General features: G+C 47.5%; 1 protein-coding gene across 1 annotated transcript; it reads right to left on the bottom strand.

The window, feature by feature from the left end:
• Positions 1–6385: 6385 nt before the first annotated feature.
• cckb (cholecystokinin b) lies at positions 6386–9720 on the bottom strand. The gene is made up of 3 exons (XM_056298696.1): positions 9600–9720; positions 9276–9431; positions 6386–6522 (listed from the first exon to the last, which is right to left on the bottom strand). Exons 1-3 carry the CDS (start codon positions 9718–9720, stop codon positions 6386–6388), a joined length of 414 nt encoding a protein of 137 aa, XP_056154671.1.
• Between the last annotated feature and the right edge of the window lie 5721 nt (positions 9721–15441).

Here is a 15441-nt window from a genome sequence, read left to right as displayed (position 1 = left end):
GCTCTTAGGAGGAGGCTGGCTAGAAGGAAGTGAAAGAAACAATACAGGAAGAAATGTGTTGGTAAAAAGACTGGTGAGCAGGCAAGTCATAGAATAAAATAAAGATAAACACATTTCCATCCATTATCCAAACCGCTTATCCTGCTCTCAGGGTCGCAGGGATGTTGGAGCCTATCCCAGCAGTCATTGGGAGGCAGGCGGGGAAACACCCTGGACAGGCCGCCAGGCCATCACAGGGCCAACAAACACACAAACATTCACACCTAGGGACAATTTAGTACGGCCGATTCACCTGACCTACATGTCTTTGGACTGTGGGAGGAAACTGGAGCACCTGGAGGAAACCCCACGCAGGCACGGGGAGAAAGTGCAAACTCCACACAGAGGACGACCCGGGACAACCCCCAAGGTTGGACAACCCCGGGGCTCGAACCCAGGACCCTCTTGCTGTGAGGTGACCGCGCCAACCACTGTGCCACCATGCCGCCACTTGTATAATATTAATTCTAATTGGAGAATACAGCAGTTTAAAAAATACACAACCAACATTTATAATTTTTGTAGGATTTGCTCCGTCATTAAATCCTCGTGCAAGAAACATGACCTACATTGGTGGTTAGTCTCTAATTTGTTAATGCTAAGTGCTAATTTATCAATAATCATAACCATTCATGCATGATAATAGACCCTTCTACAGTTTGTAAACAATGACGTACGTAAGCGTGCGCACGCAATTTGGCAACGGAAGTATGGCGAGGTGCAATAGCTTGTCAAGCTACGCAAGGGCATTAACCACCAAAGACCGCGGGTGCTACCTAAACAAATTTGGCTTTGACAAATGGTAACCTACTTCAGATCGGTGTGTATTAGTGAGTGGGTGGAAGACATTCGCAAGTGGCACAAGATTCAGTGGCCGGATATTTGGTGGCGAGCCTAGCGCGTACACCAGAGAGACATTGCGAGCATACAAGTCACGTAGTCATGTACAGAACGTCAAATGCCATTACAAATTACATTACAAATTATACATTAGATTATTCGTCTACATCTTACAGATAATTGTTTATTCAAACAAGGGCTTTCCAATGAAATCAAAGTAGATAGCGTTACCTGATATAAAGTCGTGTCCTCAGTCCAGCGGCGGTGCGGCCATAGACGCCGACGGTGTTACACCGAAATCTGTTATCAATCAGATTATGTGACCCTGCTTGCGGTTGAATTTAGGCATAAAATTAAAAATGGTTAAAATTAGGCATTCTGGTGGAGACGGTTAATTTTTGACGTGGGTTTGGTGTGATTAAAATTTGGATTAGAATCTGGGGGGGGGGCGGCCGAAGTAGCGCGTTATAAGGGCAGGGTCACATAATCTGACGGGTGACAGATTTTGGTGTAACAGCGGTTGCTCTGAAACGGTCGTGATTCTGTCGGAATTCTGTAGAACTTGAATCCGCTGTTGGAGTATCGATTCTGAAAACCGAACATGCAACAACCAGACATTTTGATGCTGGTAACAGTTTTAATTCAATGTTTAAAGCCTGCTACCTCGTCTGGATGGCTGGGGCAAAACGCCACTTCCGTTGCCTCGATACGCGCGCTATTTTTGATGACGTCGGCTCACTGTTTACGTCAACGCTTTTCATTATGTCCCGCCCCATCCAGGCTGTGATTGGTCGGTTGACGAAAAGTGACAGGGGAGAAGGCGTTAATTAGAATAGGGATACTTAACCAGAATTAAGTAAGAATTAAATTATCTTTCAAATCAGACATCCCAAGATACGAGTGGAAAGTATTGCTCTTGCTGTAACGTAGCTTAACCATGTCATGTGATATGCTACTTCAGTACACTTTAACAACACATTACTGGGACCGCTACAGGAAATTGCAAATGAACATTTACTATCCAGGAATTCACATTATAGACACTACCACTGACTATCCCTGCAACAAACTGGCCACAATTCCCATCATTGACCACTGTCCAGCCATGTGCTAGGTTTTGACCTAGTCTTGTTTTAATCTTAGCTCCTCGCGCTCTCTATTAGCCTTCGCTTTGATGTCATTACCCACAATCCATTATGGTCTGATGAACCATTATAGCGAGCTCCAACTGTCTAAATGGTCGGTATTGATTGTAGTGAATAATTACTGCAAGATACTTTGTAGAACACTTAAATTAGCTATGCACAACTGGCATGTCCAACAGGCCCATATGAGTCCATTCTCCTCACGTGGAGTCGTCTATTGACCCTACTGACAAACAATCGATATATTACACAAAAGATACATATTGATGTAGATATTACAGATATTATGTATCATCATTATTATTATTGTTATCTATCATGTATGCATATACAATAATTATAATCACAATGTCAAACAAGCAGGCGTCATAAGAGTCTGGTTTATTATATATATATATATATATATATATATATACACTACCGTTCAAAAGTTTGGGATCACCCAAACAATTTTGTGTTTTCCATGAAAAGTCACACTTATTCACCACCATATGTTGTGAAATGAATAGAAAATAGAGTCAAGACATTGACAAGGTTAGAAATAATGATTTGTATTTGAAATAAGATTTTTTTACATCAAACTTTGCTTTCGTCAAAGAATCCTCCATTTGCAGCAATTACAGCATTGCAGACCTTTGGCATTCTAGCTGTTAATTTGTTGAGGTAATCTGGAGAAATTGCACCCCACGCTTCCAGAAGCAGCTCCCACAAGTTGGATTGGTTGGATGGGCACTTCTTTGAGCAGATTGAGTTTCTGGAGCATCACATTTGTGGGGTCAATTAAACGCTCAAAATGGCCAGAAAAAGAGAACTTTCATCTGAAACTCGACAGTCTATTCTTGTTCTTAGAAATGAAGGCTATTCCATGCGAGAAATTGCTAAGAAATTGAAGATTTCCTACACCGGTGTGTACTACTCCCTTCAGAGGACAGCACAAACAGGCTCTAACCAGAGTAGAAAAAGAAGTGGGAGGCCGCGTTGCACAACTGAGCAAGAAGATAAGTACATTAGAGTCTCTAGTTTGAGAAACAGACACCTCACAGGTCCCCAACTGGCATCTTCATTAAATAGTACCTGTTAGAGCCTGTTTGTGCTGTCCTCTGAAGGGAGTAGTGCACACCGGTGTAGGAAATCTTCAATTTCTTAGCAATTTCTCGCATGGAATAGCCTTCATTTCTAAGAACAAGAATAGACTGTCGAGTTTCAGATGAAAGTTCTCTTTTTCTGGCCATTTTGAGCGTTTAATTGACCCCACAAATGTGATGCTCCAGAAACTCAATCTGCTCAAAGAAGTGCCCATCCAACCAATCCAACTTGTGGGAGCTGCTTCTGGAAGCGTGGGGTGCAATTTCTCCGGATTACCTCAACAAATTAACAGCTAGAATGCCAAAGGTCTGCAATGCTGTAATTGCTGCAAATGGAGGATTCTTTGACGAAAGCAAAGTTTGATGTAAAAAAAATCTTATTTCAAATACAAATCATTATTTCTAACCTTGTCAATGTCTTGACTCTATTTTCTATTCATTTCACAACATATGGTGGTGAATAAGTGTGACTTTTCATGGAAAACACGAAATTGTTTGGGTGATCCCAAACTTTTGAACGGTAGTGTATATATATATATATATATATATATATATATATTAGAAAAACTGAAGAAAAAAAACATCTTTGATTGAAAATCTCTTTACAAACGGATTTCTGTGTGACCCAGCAATATACAAAATTAATCACAAAAGTAATTCTTAACTAAATGATGCACAGGACACACTGAGCTATTTGAGGAAGAATCTATAGTGATGTTGGCCGACCCGGTCTTCGCCGTTTGCAAATCTGTGAGAAAATAGGTAAGTGGGGATCTGACGGTCACTCATATGTTTACGGGACGTTACAGTGGGTGTTCATCCATCCATGCAGAACAAGATTACATACAGGCAGATGGCGTTTTGTGTTATGTGGAGGCTGTGTACTTAAAATTACTTCTAATACCAGGATTCTAGATAGATGGATAGAGAGAGAGAGAGAGAGAGAGAGAGAGAGAGAGAGAGAGAGAGAGAGAGAGAGAGAGAGAGAGAGAGAGAGAGAGAGAGAGAGATAGATAGATAGATAGATAGATAGATAGATAGATAGATAGATTCAATTCAATTTATTGTCATTAAAAACAATGTGCAGGCACATGTTAAAAATGAAATGAGGGCTGTGGCTTCAACAAACAGTGCAAGACAGACACAGACTAACACAGCAAACACAGTGTAAGATATATACACATGGAGACCAAAAGCTAAAAATAAGTTAAAAAAGAGCAAGAGTACAAAATATTTAAAAATATCTACAGACATTCAGTGGGTGGCCGGGTTCAGGTGGGCAACAGCTTGTGGAAAGAGGCTGTTTTTGAGCCTGGTAGTGCGGGCTCTGAGGCTCCTGTAGCGCCTCCCTGAGCGCAGGGGGGAGAACAGTCCATGGTTGGGGTGGGTGGGATCTCTGCTGATGCTGAGACCCCTGCGAAGGCAGCGTTTGTGATAAATGTCTTTTATGGCTGGGAGCTGGGTACCGGTGATATGCTGGGCCACCTTGACGATCCGCTGCAGAGCTTTCTGGTCTACTGAGGTGCAGCTGGTCAGGATGCTCTCTATGGTGCAGTGGTAGAAGTTGGTGAGAATTTTGGGGGATAGACAGGCACTCCTCAGTCTCCTCAGGAAATGCAGGCGTTGTTGGGCCTTTTTCACAAGGGCCTGGGTGTTTAATGTCCAGGAAAGTTCCTCGGTGATGTGGACTCCAAGGAATTTAAAGCTGGAAACACGCTCCAATTCCACCCCATTGATGTGTATTGGGGAGTGGCTGCAGCTTCTAGACCTCCTGAAGTCCACAATCAGCTCCTTCGTCTTCTGCACGTTGAGGGCAAGATTGTTGGTAGTGCACCATGATGTGCGTTGCTGAATCTCGTCCTTGTAGGCCGTCTCATTGTTGGTGATACGGCCTATGACTGTGGTGTCATCTGCAAACTTAACTATAACATTTGAAGGGTGAGTTGGCAGGCAGTCGTGGGTAAAGAGGGAGAAAAGGAGGGGGCTCAGAACCCAGCCTTGAGGGGCACCTGTGCTGAGGGTCAGGGTGGAGGAGGAGTGGTCACCTAATCTAACAGACTGAGGTCTAGATAGATAGGGTGGTCCTGGGAGGGGGGTCCAGCGGCGAGCATTGCAGCAAGATTTATATTTTCCTGCCGCAACCTGAGAGACAGTGGGTGAAGGCACCTATTGCTACTGTTGTTATTCGATATCATAATCATTGTTGTTGTTGCTGTTATTACAATCATTGTTGCTGTTGTGCTGTTGTTTCATATGCTTTGGCAATATGTACAAAAACATATGTCATGCCAATAAAGCAAATATTGAATTGAATTGCTAGCTAGCTAGCTAGGTAGAGACAGAGGGAGAGAGATATTAAGTTTATTAGCTAATGTAATAAACGGAAATCAGAGACTAACACATGATAATGAGGTTTTGCCAGTGTGACAGTGGTTTGGAGACGGGGGACAATCAGGAGTGGCTCATCTGGTCCCATGTTGTGTATCTGTGTGGTTTCTCGGAGTGGCCAGATGACAGTAAGCCTGTGTGAAACACATGGAGGATCATCACGTAGGGACCTGTGACTGACTGGTGCCAGGCCGGTTGGTTGGGTCAGGACTACTTTTGTTTTGTAAACCTCATGTCATACAGGTTAAAGTGCCTACACCCTACTGCACCGTCTACCCTGCCCATCTGGCACCTTTTGCTCGTCTCTCTGTCCTAACTAGGTTTCTCTCTGGAGCGTCCCCTCATCGGAACCGAGGAGAGGAGGTGTGATCTGCCGCCCTTTACCATCTCTCCCGTCTCTCGTGTGCGTGGAAAGCCTTGGGAGACTGTTGGAGGAATCACCTCACGGCCAGACAACCCGTTCTGAAACGTGCTCGTGTGCACTCGGTGAAATATAAAGCACGGCTTGCACATCATTTACTTTGCACTGGAAGAACTAAATAAGCAGAGATTTATAGTTTCACACTTTATTCATCCAAGTTGGTCTCATCAGACCCCAACACAAACATATTCCTTCCCACCCGGGAAAAAAAAGAAGATAAACAAAGACAAAATAGAGAAGGGAAAAAAATGAAACAAAACCAATCTTCAAACATGGCAGCTTTTCTGCAAAATTTGGCGTACGTATATTGCATTATTATAGTTTTACAAACAAATGTACAACAAATACATCATAAATATACTCTAATTGTGAGACGTGACGTGCCAGCTTGCGTGTTTGTTTTTGTTTTTTTGGGTTTTTTTATTTCCACGTGTGCCTGTTAAGAGACTGGATGAGCGGTGGCGTCCTTACGATGAGTATTCATATTCCTCTGCACTGCGACGGCCGAAGTCCATCCAGCCCGTGTAGTCCCTATCTTTTATCCGATGGGCGGCGGTCAGCCCGCGGGCTCTGCTGCTCACCGTGAAGTCCCTACGCACAGTACCTGGAAATGCGGAGGAACAGACAACCAGAGTGTGTGTGTGTGTGTGGGGGGGGGGGGGGGTTGAATAGAGATGGATGGAAACAGAAGAGAGAGAGAGAGAGCGCGTTTGGGAGAGCAAAGGAGCCAAATTAATATTCTTCCCACCATGCACCCCCCCCACACCCCAAAAGAGCAGAACAGAGCCCATGAGACAGAGGTTGAGGGTTCAAAACATCAGTGGATAACGTCCTTTTTTTGCCCTTTGGGATGTTGCTTCAGTGACAGAAGAATGTGCTTTGATACACCACCATTCGTTCATTTTCAAAGGGGGCGCGGGCAGGCAGTCCACCGGCTCACACTTGGTAGGAGGGGGGGGGGGCAGTCCAACGGCTCACACTTGGTAGGCATTGGTTCAGAGTTGACAGTAGAAAGGGAGATGTGAACTATGAATGTGTGTGTAGGGGAGGGGGCTAATATTGGATCACAGTTACACTGGATCCAGTCTAAGATAACGGTATGACACTGATTCCATAACTCTCCCCCCCTTTTTTTCTCCCCCAATTGTACCTGGCCAATCACACCACTCTTCTGAGCCGTCCCGGTCGCTGCTCGACCCCCCTCTGCCGATCCGGGGAGGGCTGCAGACTACCACATGCCTCCTCCGATACATGTGGAGTCACCAGCCGCTTCTTTTCACCTGACAGTGCGGAGTTTCGCCAGGGGGATGTAGCGCGTGGGAGGATCACACTATTCCCCCCAGTCCCCCCTCTCCAAACAGACCCAACCCACCAGAGGAGGCGCTACCCACATCTGGCTTCCCACGCAATGACACGGCCAATTGTGTCTGTAGGGACGCCCGACCAAGCCAGAGGTAACACGGCGGATACGAACTAGCGAGCCCCGTGTTTGTAGGAAACGGAATTGACCGCTACACTACCCGGACGCCCCTGATTGATTCTTTTAATATTTAAAAATAAACTATCAACCAGAAAACTGCAGATTTGTGTGTTCATTTACCAAACGGCAACTTCTGCAATCTTTCTAATGGACTTGGCCATCCTGAGATTGCAGTGGGAATAAGGAGTGCGTTGTTAATCCCCCTCAGCACAACAACGACGAGACTTATGAGTTTGGCTGGCGGCGCAGCAGTTGTCTCTATTTTCCAAACCGCCTCTGTCCACATTTATACCAAGATTTTCTTCTCCGATAATGGTCTCCCATTGCCAGCTGAAATTTTCAAGCAGGGGGCCAATTCTCACATGTACACAACCACAAATACGCACAATTACTCTTGTGTGTGTGTGTGTGTGTGTGTGTGTGTGTGTGTGTGTGTGTGTATGTGCAATTTGGACAAACATGCATACACACACATGCTTGTACATCCACCTACAACCTTACCCATCCGTCGTCCATGCATATTCTCACAAACATGCACACATGCGTGTGCACATGTGCACACTGTCCAAATCAGACACACACATGCATGTGCACATGTGCACACGGTCCAAATCAGGAGGAGCGTTCCAACAACAGATGGATGTAAGAGAGCGACAACATGCTATTACTCACTACATAATTACGCTTGATGCATACATGTACTGTGTGTGTGTGTGTGTGTGTGTGTGTGTGTGTGTGTGTGTGTGTGTGTGTGTGTGCGCGAGTGTTTGCATCAATCTGCGAGAGCCGGAAATTGACAGGGACGGCCTTACCCCCTCACCCCCACCCGTGACCTCCCATCTAGTAAGACACCGATGGGGATTTGTTCTGCCCGGCTGTGTCCAAAGAAAGCACATCATGATCGCCATCACTTAGCTGGTGAACTGTCACAAAGATGCCCTTTTCACTCCCCCGACGGCCTCCCACGCAACACACACACACACACACACACAGTGATATGGTGCCCTGGTGGGGAGGGAAGATTGGCATCAGTGGGCTTGACGACGACACCTCCTACACTGAGACGTACAACTGAACACAGTGCACAGTCTCTCACACGCCATACGCCTGCACACCGCACAGCTTAAAACACACACTTACAATGTACACAACATTCCCTCTGAGCCAGACACCCAAGCTGTCCTACGCTGAGACATCTTCGAAAATGCAGACGTGTGTGTCTAATCCCGTCCCGCTCTGTGTCCCCATAAGTTTATTCAAAATGTGTGTGTGCATGCGTGAGTGTGTGTGTGTGTGTGTCTGTATTTATCTGCCTGCTCTGGCACAAAAGAGTACAGGTTTTTGCACACGAGCAACAGACAGGTCGGTCGTATGTTAACGGCGGTGGGGGATGTTGTTGTGCGTTCTGGGCTGTGAAAAGCCGAGGTGGAGACACTGGTCCGCCCTGCCACGTGCCCCGGCATCGGCGAGCCGACGGTCGGGAAACACGAACAACCGAGACGGGCCGGGGCTTTGAGGCGGGCCGGGCCAGGCCCCTTCTCTATCTCTCACTGACGCAGGGAAAGACAGAGTCCGATGGAGAGAGGAATTAGAGACACGTAAGGGACAGAGAGAAGGGCCGGAAGGCAGCAGACTCCAACACGCTCTCTTTCAAACCACAAAAGCTTTTCAGCCCCACAAAATCAGTTTACAAACCTGTCCATGCAGTGATAAGACTAGGAAGAAGAAGTGAATAGCAGAAAAAGCACTTAACAGTTTGTCGTACACGTATCTATTTGCACAAACAACCACAGGCAAACAATGGCATCAACCCATGTGCGCACGCACACACACACACACACACACACACACACACACACACACACACACACACACACCTTTACTGGAGGAGAGGAGTCTTGCCAGCAGCTTGCTGAGGTTGGCTCTGGAGTCTTGCTCCTCCTCTGACAGCGGCAGCGGCTTCGCCTGGGAGGCAGAGCGGGTGTGCCGCAGGCGGGGCTCGGACAAGACATGGGTGTCGCTGTCGAGGCCGTCTACTCGAACACCAAGGAGTCCCCAAAGCGGCATATACAAAAGAAAAAGACGAAAAAGGTTGGAGACGTAGCCAGAAGACACAGTGAAAATTCATTGCATTGTTCACTAACTGCTGTCATCGGTGTTTGTTTAGCGACCGCGGCGAGTCACCGGTGTTAACGCCGCACCTTCAGAGGGAGGCGAGACGGCCCACCGGCCCCTATCCAGGGGCTGAGAGGAGTAAGGGCGTCCCAGACAGCTTGTGCACAGGACTGCCAGCAGAACACACACACACAGCCCTGCATTCATCTGAAAGAGAGGGGGGGGGGGCAAAATGGACTGCATGTTATACAGCTCTTCTAGTCTACCGACCGCTCAAAGCGCTTTTTTATAACGCACACCCCACACTCACCCATTCACACACACACACTCGTACACCGACGAAGCTGCTGGAAGTCGTCGAAACTCGTGAACAGGAAGGAGCTGTGACTGCTGAGCGCTCCGCCGGCATCATTTCCCTGATAAGAAAACGCAAAAAGCGCCTCCGTGTCCGCTTCTGGTCTCTCGCTCGTTTTGAAGACGTGGAGGGCAGGGGTCCGGATGTCCAATGCATGCTGTCATTTCTTGAGTGAATAGCAGTCTTACACACACACACACACACACACACACACACATACACACACACACACAGAAACAGCCACTACAGCCGTCGGACCGGTGCTCCTTCACAGTTGAGGACTACTCTAACCAGGCTGAAAAAGGCACATAAAAACCCAAACGGCTCGTTGGTATTCTCGTTTCTGGGCACAGCACCCGACCCGACAGCACAGCTGCAGCAAGCGATCCTCTCAGCATCGCCACACAGCTCCACAGTTTAACCGGAGGTTAATTTGACCTAATTGCCATCAACGGCTGAGCCTCTCTTTTCATTTAGGGTTCGATTCCGGAGTCGGTCCCTGGAAGTGAAACGACGTTACATAACAGCCGAATGTGTTCCAACACCCAGCTGTCACATCGCCTTTTCGACGTGTCATCATCCCCAACTTATCCACCAAATTATCTCCCCACGTGCACAGCTATGTACATCAAATGTGCCCGAGTAGCACAAACCTTCCTGTCTCAAATTTAAATTTCCCAAACAAACACTTCAGCCTGTTTGATTCCACTTAGACCGATAATTCAGTCATCACCCTTTTTTTTTCCCACGAAGGTAATTGCACAATTTTAAAATTGATGGTCTGGTTGTGAGGAAACACAAAGGCTCACTTCACATCACATCACTATCAAAATAAAAACAAGAAAACAAACTAAACTAAATCAGGAGAAGAAGAGGAAGAGTGACGTCTTACCTTGTGGAAAGACATGGAGTCGTGCGAGGGTGTCAGACTGTGCAGAGTATTTCTGTGTGGAGTGGGAAGAACGCCCTTTTTATAGCCCCTGCTCAGCAGCTTGCGTGCGTGTGCGTGCACGTGTGTGTGCACGTGCGCGTGTGGGTCCGTCTATCCAGCTCTCCTCGTCGGTAGCGTGTTCCTCAACAGCCCCCTGCACAACCACAGTCCACATTAGCTTCCACATGCCTTCCAGTCCACGACCCAGCTCTACATCTCAACATGCCCGTGTGCTGGTGAGGGGGTCCGCAGGTGACACCACAGACGAGGGTTTTTCTTTTGGGGGAGTGCATTATCACATGTTGGTGGCGTTGGCAGACGACCCTCTAACCCGACGCCCCTTACATAAGTAACCTTAACTTCATAATCTATAATTCAATAATGACTGGGAATGGATGAGTGTGTGTGTGAGTGTGTGTGTGTGTGAGTGTGTGTGTGTGAGTGTGTGAGTGTGTGTGTGGGGGGGATAACTATGCACTCACCCATATGTGAACGCTGGTGTGTGCGCGTGCTTTAATGGAGGGCGGAAGTAGAAATGAGACTCTCTGGTTTCGATACGTTGACAGCAGTTTGGTTAATCCATCACCATCTCGCTCCCTCTCTCTCACAGCTCTCTCTCCCTCACATCTCTCTCTCCTCTCTCACTCTCATCGCTCTCACCTTTCTCTCTCACTCTCTCTCTTTCCCTCCCTCCCTCTCTCTCACTCCCTCTCTCTCTCACAGCTCACTCCTTTCTCTCACATCTCTCACTCCCTCTCTCTCACTCCCTCCCTCTCTCCATCTCTCTCACATCCCTTTCTCTCTCCATCTCTCTCTCACTCCCTCTTGCTCTCTCATCCCCCCTCTCTCTTGCTCACATCTCTCCATGTCTTTCACATCTCTCTCCATCTCGCTCACATTTCTCTCTCTGTCTCTCTCTCACATCTCTCTCTATCCTTCTCTCTCTTTCCATCTCTCTCCTCTGTTCCTCCTCTTAACTCCTTCTGTTCCTTCTGTTCCTCTGCTTTTTCTCCCCTTTTTTGCTCCGCTTTTCTCTCTCTCTCGGACCCCCTTCCTGTCTGTCGGTCACCAGAGCCGTGTGGGATTAACACGGCCCATCCATCACCCTCGGCGGAGCAACTCGATCAGTCGAAGTCAATAGTTATTGATTAGCCGTTGAGGGTTAATATTTTTGTTAATGACGCTGACAGTCCCATTGATCCGTCGCAGGATTAGCTGCTTGTCAGGTGTGCCTGTGTTCTCCTGCGAAGAGAAAACACTGACTTTTAGCTAGCGTTCACAGAGGAAGAACAGACTGAACACACAAAACGACCCTCTTCCCACTACAGAGATAACACTCAGTGAGCGCACCGGCCATGCAATACACCTCAAAAATGCGACGAAAGGTGAAGTTGTTCCTCTGTGGTTTCATTTTTCTCCACCTGCTATTCAAGATTAAGAAGTCCTCCTTCACCGTTCACTGTTCAAGGAACGCTCAGTTCCAGACTGTAAAATCAATATGGATCACATGCCAGAAAATAAAGTGTGTAAACAGAGACCTTGTGTGCTAGATAATGTTTGCAGCCGTTGTACCACGATTGGCACCCCAACCCCCCCCCCCTTTTTGTGTGTGGATTTTTCCCCGTTTTTCTTCCCAATTGTACTTGGCCAATCACCCCACTCTCCCGAGCCGTCCCGGTCGCTGCTCCACCCCCCTCTGCCGATCCGGGGAGGGCTGCAGACCACCACATTCCTCTTTCGATATATGTGGAGTCACCAGCCGCTTCTTTTCACCTGACAATGAGGAGTTTCACCAGGGGGGACATAGCGCGAGGGAGGATCACGCTATTTCCCCCCAGTTCCCCCTCCCCCCCAAACAGGCACCACGAGCGACCAGAGTAGGCGCTAATGCAGCGACCAGGACACACACCCACATCCGGCTTCTCACCCGCAGACATGGCCAATTGTGCCTGTAGGGACGGCCGACCAAGCCGGAGGTAACACGGGGATTCGAACCAGCGATCCTCACGTTGGTAGGCAACGGAATAGACCGCCACGCCACCTGAACGCCCATCCCAATCCCTCTTGAGTCCAAAGTCTCTCTCTTTCTCTCACCAAAATAACTTCTCAGACACGATCCCACCAAAAGTCTTCTTCTTTACATAAGTCTGACAGGTCCGCACTAACCGAAGATGCTGCAACGTTTTGTGTCGACACCCCAGGAAGATGCATGCGTAGGAGTTGAGTCTGAGGCCATTCCAATTAGAATTAATTAACCACAATGTGTAGGAGTTATGTATGTGTGTGTGTGTGTTTGTGCACAAACATGTGTATGTGCATGTGTTTGCGCAGTGCAAACTTTACTCTATAGTAGTCACTACTTGTATGTGTGTGTGGGTGTGTGTATGTGTTTGTGGGTGTGTTTCCATATGCGAGCCCGAGTCCGTGTGCTCTGCGAGCGTGCACGCCGCGTGAGGATTCATGGTAGCCTCGAGGCAACCTGTTATTCGTGATTATTTTCTCACCTCTTGGTGTGGGCGGGCAAAAGGCTCATGCCTGTGAGTAACACATTTATTTGTATGGCTGCAAACACATCTGGACTGAGAGACCGAGTCTAAACACTCTATCACGGCACGTCGTGGTGATAGTTGAGGGGTTTAGAGGGAAAAACACAGGGGCCAAGGCAATGGGGGGGGGGCAGCAAAGAGAAACAGAAGGAGGAAGAGAGACCCCTTGCCGGCGGCGTAGTTGCAAACAGCCTTGCTATATAGTTAGTAAACAAGCTAAATAATGCATAGAACTATTAATGCATCCGTCTCAGTGGCATTGTCTGACTTTCACTCACACACAAACACGCACTCAAATATGCACACATATACAAACATACACACTAATGCATGCACACACCCACAAAACACAAAGACCAGAATTCCCGAGAGTGGCTCTGCCTGCAAAGTTGGCTTTACAGCCCCTTCATGTATTTTAGCTACTTGTTGTTTTTACAGCCAAATGTGGGGAGTTGACCATAATGTCCTCCTAATGACACTTGGTTTGTTCATGTGTTGTTCTGCCTGATGGATTTCATGCTCAGTAGGAGCCTCGTCTCAGCAGCAGTGTTACATACACCCATCTGTCAGTATGTACAAGAATATCTCCATAGAATGTGCTTTATCTGTGTGTGTGTGTGTGTGTGTGTGTGTGTGTGTGTGTGTGTGTGTGTGTGTGTGTGTGTGTGTGTGTGTGTTCTTGTACAGCAATCTATGTGAGGACCCATTTATTTTTGAAAACTGAGGACATTATGGCCACTCCTAACATCTTTAATTTGTGTATGTGTATGTATGTGAATGTATATGTGTGTGTATGCATGTTTGAGAGTGTGTGTGTGTGTGTGTGTGTGTATTTGTGCCTTGTACATTTGCGCCTCAAGCAAGCATCTGCATGCGCACGTGTGGGTTGCAGAAGGCGTCCTACTTGACAAACTGCGCCTCTCCGAGATATATGTCCATCAATCCAGTTCTTCTCATTATCTCTTTGCAGAGGGTTGGGTTGGGCCAGGTCGGGTCGAGTTGGGTCCTTTGATCAAGTGTGTAGCTGTGTCATCATGACATCATGACTTTTCCCCACTCCTCTGGCTTCACGACCTGGGGGGGGTGTGAAAAGGGTTGCAAAAGGTTGTTGGTGGTGTATGTGAATGACACACACACACACACACACACACACACATGCATGTGACCAAGCATGCAAATGCACATACACACATGCATGCATTAAAGAGAAACACACTACTGATTATAATTCCAACCAGCGGACGATGCTGGTGTCGTGCGGACTCACAGAGGAGGCATGCGGCCCGTCAGCACTTGAATGAGAATGAATTCAGTTTGAAGTGGTGTAGTGGGTCACTGTGAAAAAGACACCTGGATCCTCCACTGCATTCACAGAAGCATGTGCCCCCCCCCAAACACCCCTCAACACAGATGTGTCTACACACACACACACACACACACACACACAGGTACACAAAAAAACAGGAACAGAAACAATGGGTCAACAATGATCCAACCATGCTCGTGTTACGAATTTGGTTCATGGTCATGAATGAAGAGAAGTGATTTCAGGGTTGTCTTTATGCAGATGTCACTTTTAGAGGCTCCTCTTCCTCTCCTGTTCACTCCTACATCATTAACCTTCCTGTGACCAAAGTTCCGTTTCCAGTTGCGACACCACGACAACGAATTCAAATTTACCTCGTTCACATCTCTTCAAAGCCTGACGACAAAGGAGGAGAAGATCTCATCTCATCTCATCATCAGCCGCTTCTCTGGGGTCAGGTTGTGGTGGCAGCAAGCTAAGTAGGGCACTCCAGACATCCTTCTCCCCAGCAACACCCTCCAGCTCCTCCTGGGGGATCCCAGAGCGTTCCCAGGCCATATTGGACATGGAGTCCCTCCAGCGAGTTCTGGGTCTACCCCGGGGTCTCTTCCCAGTTGGACATGCCCAGAAAACCTCCAAAGGAAGGCGCCCAGGACGCACCCTAATCAGATGCCTGAACTACCTCAACTGGCTCCTTTCGACACAAAGGAGCAGCGGCTCTACTCCAAGCTCCCTCCTGATGACCGAGCTCCTCACTCTAAGGCCGAGCCCAGACACCCTACGGAGGAAA

The sequence above is a fragment of the Lampris incognitus genome, chromosome 18 (assembly GCF_029633865.1).
Source record: "Lampris incognitus isolate fLamInc1 chromosome 18, fLamInc1.hap2, whole genome shotgun sequence".
In the NCBI taxonomy this organism is placed as follows: Eukaryota; Metazoa; Chordata; class Actinopteri; order Lampriformes; family Lampridae; genus Lampris; species Lampris incognitus.
This window is presented reverse-complemented; position numbering and strand designations above follow the sequence as displayed.

Excerpts from the sequence above, each read along its gene's own strand:
- cckb (XM_056298696.1), bottom strand. The coding sequence starts at position 9,720 with ATGAATGCAGGGCTGTGTGTGTGTGTTCTGCTGGCAGTCCTGTGCACA. Across the intron at positions 9,432-9,599 it reads CGTCTCGCCTCCCTCTGAAG|ACGGCCTCGACAGCGACACC; the intron begins GTGCGGCGTTAA and ends GTGTTCGAGTAG. Across the intron at positions 6,523-9,275 it reads ACTCCTCTCCTCCAGTAAAG|GTACTGTGCGTAGGGACTTC; the intron begins GTGTGTGTGTGT and ends CCGCATTTCCAG.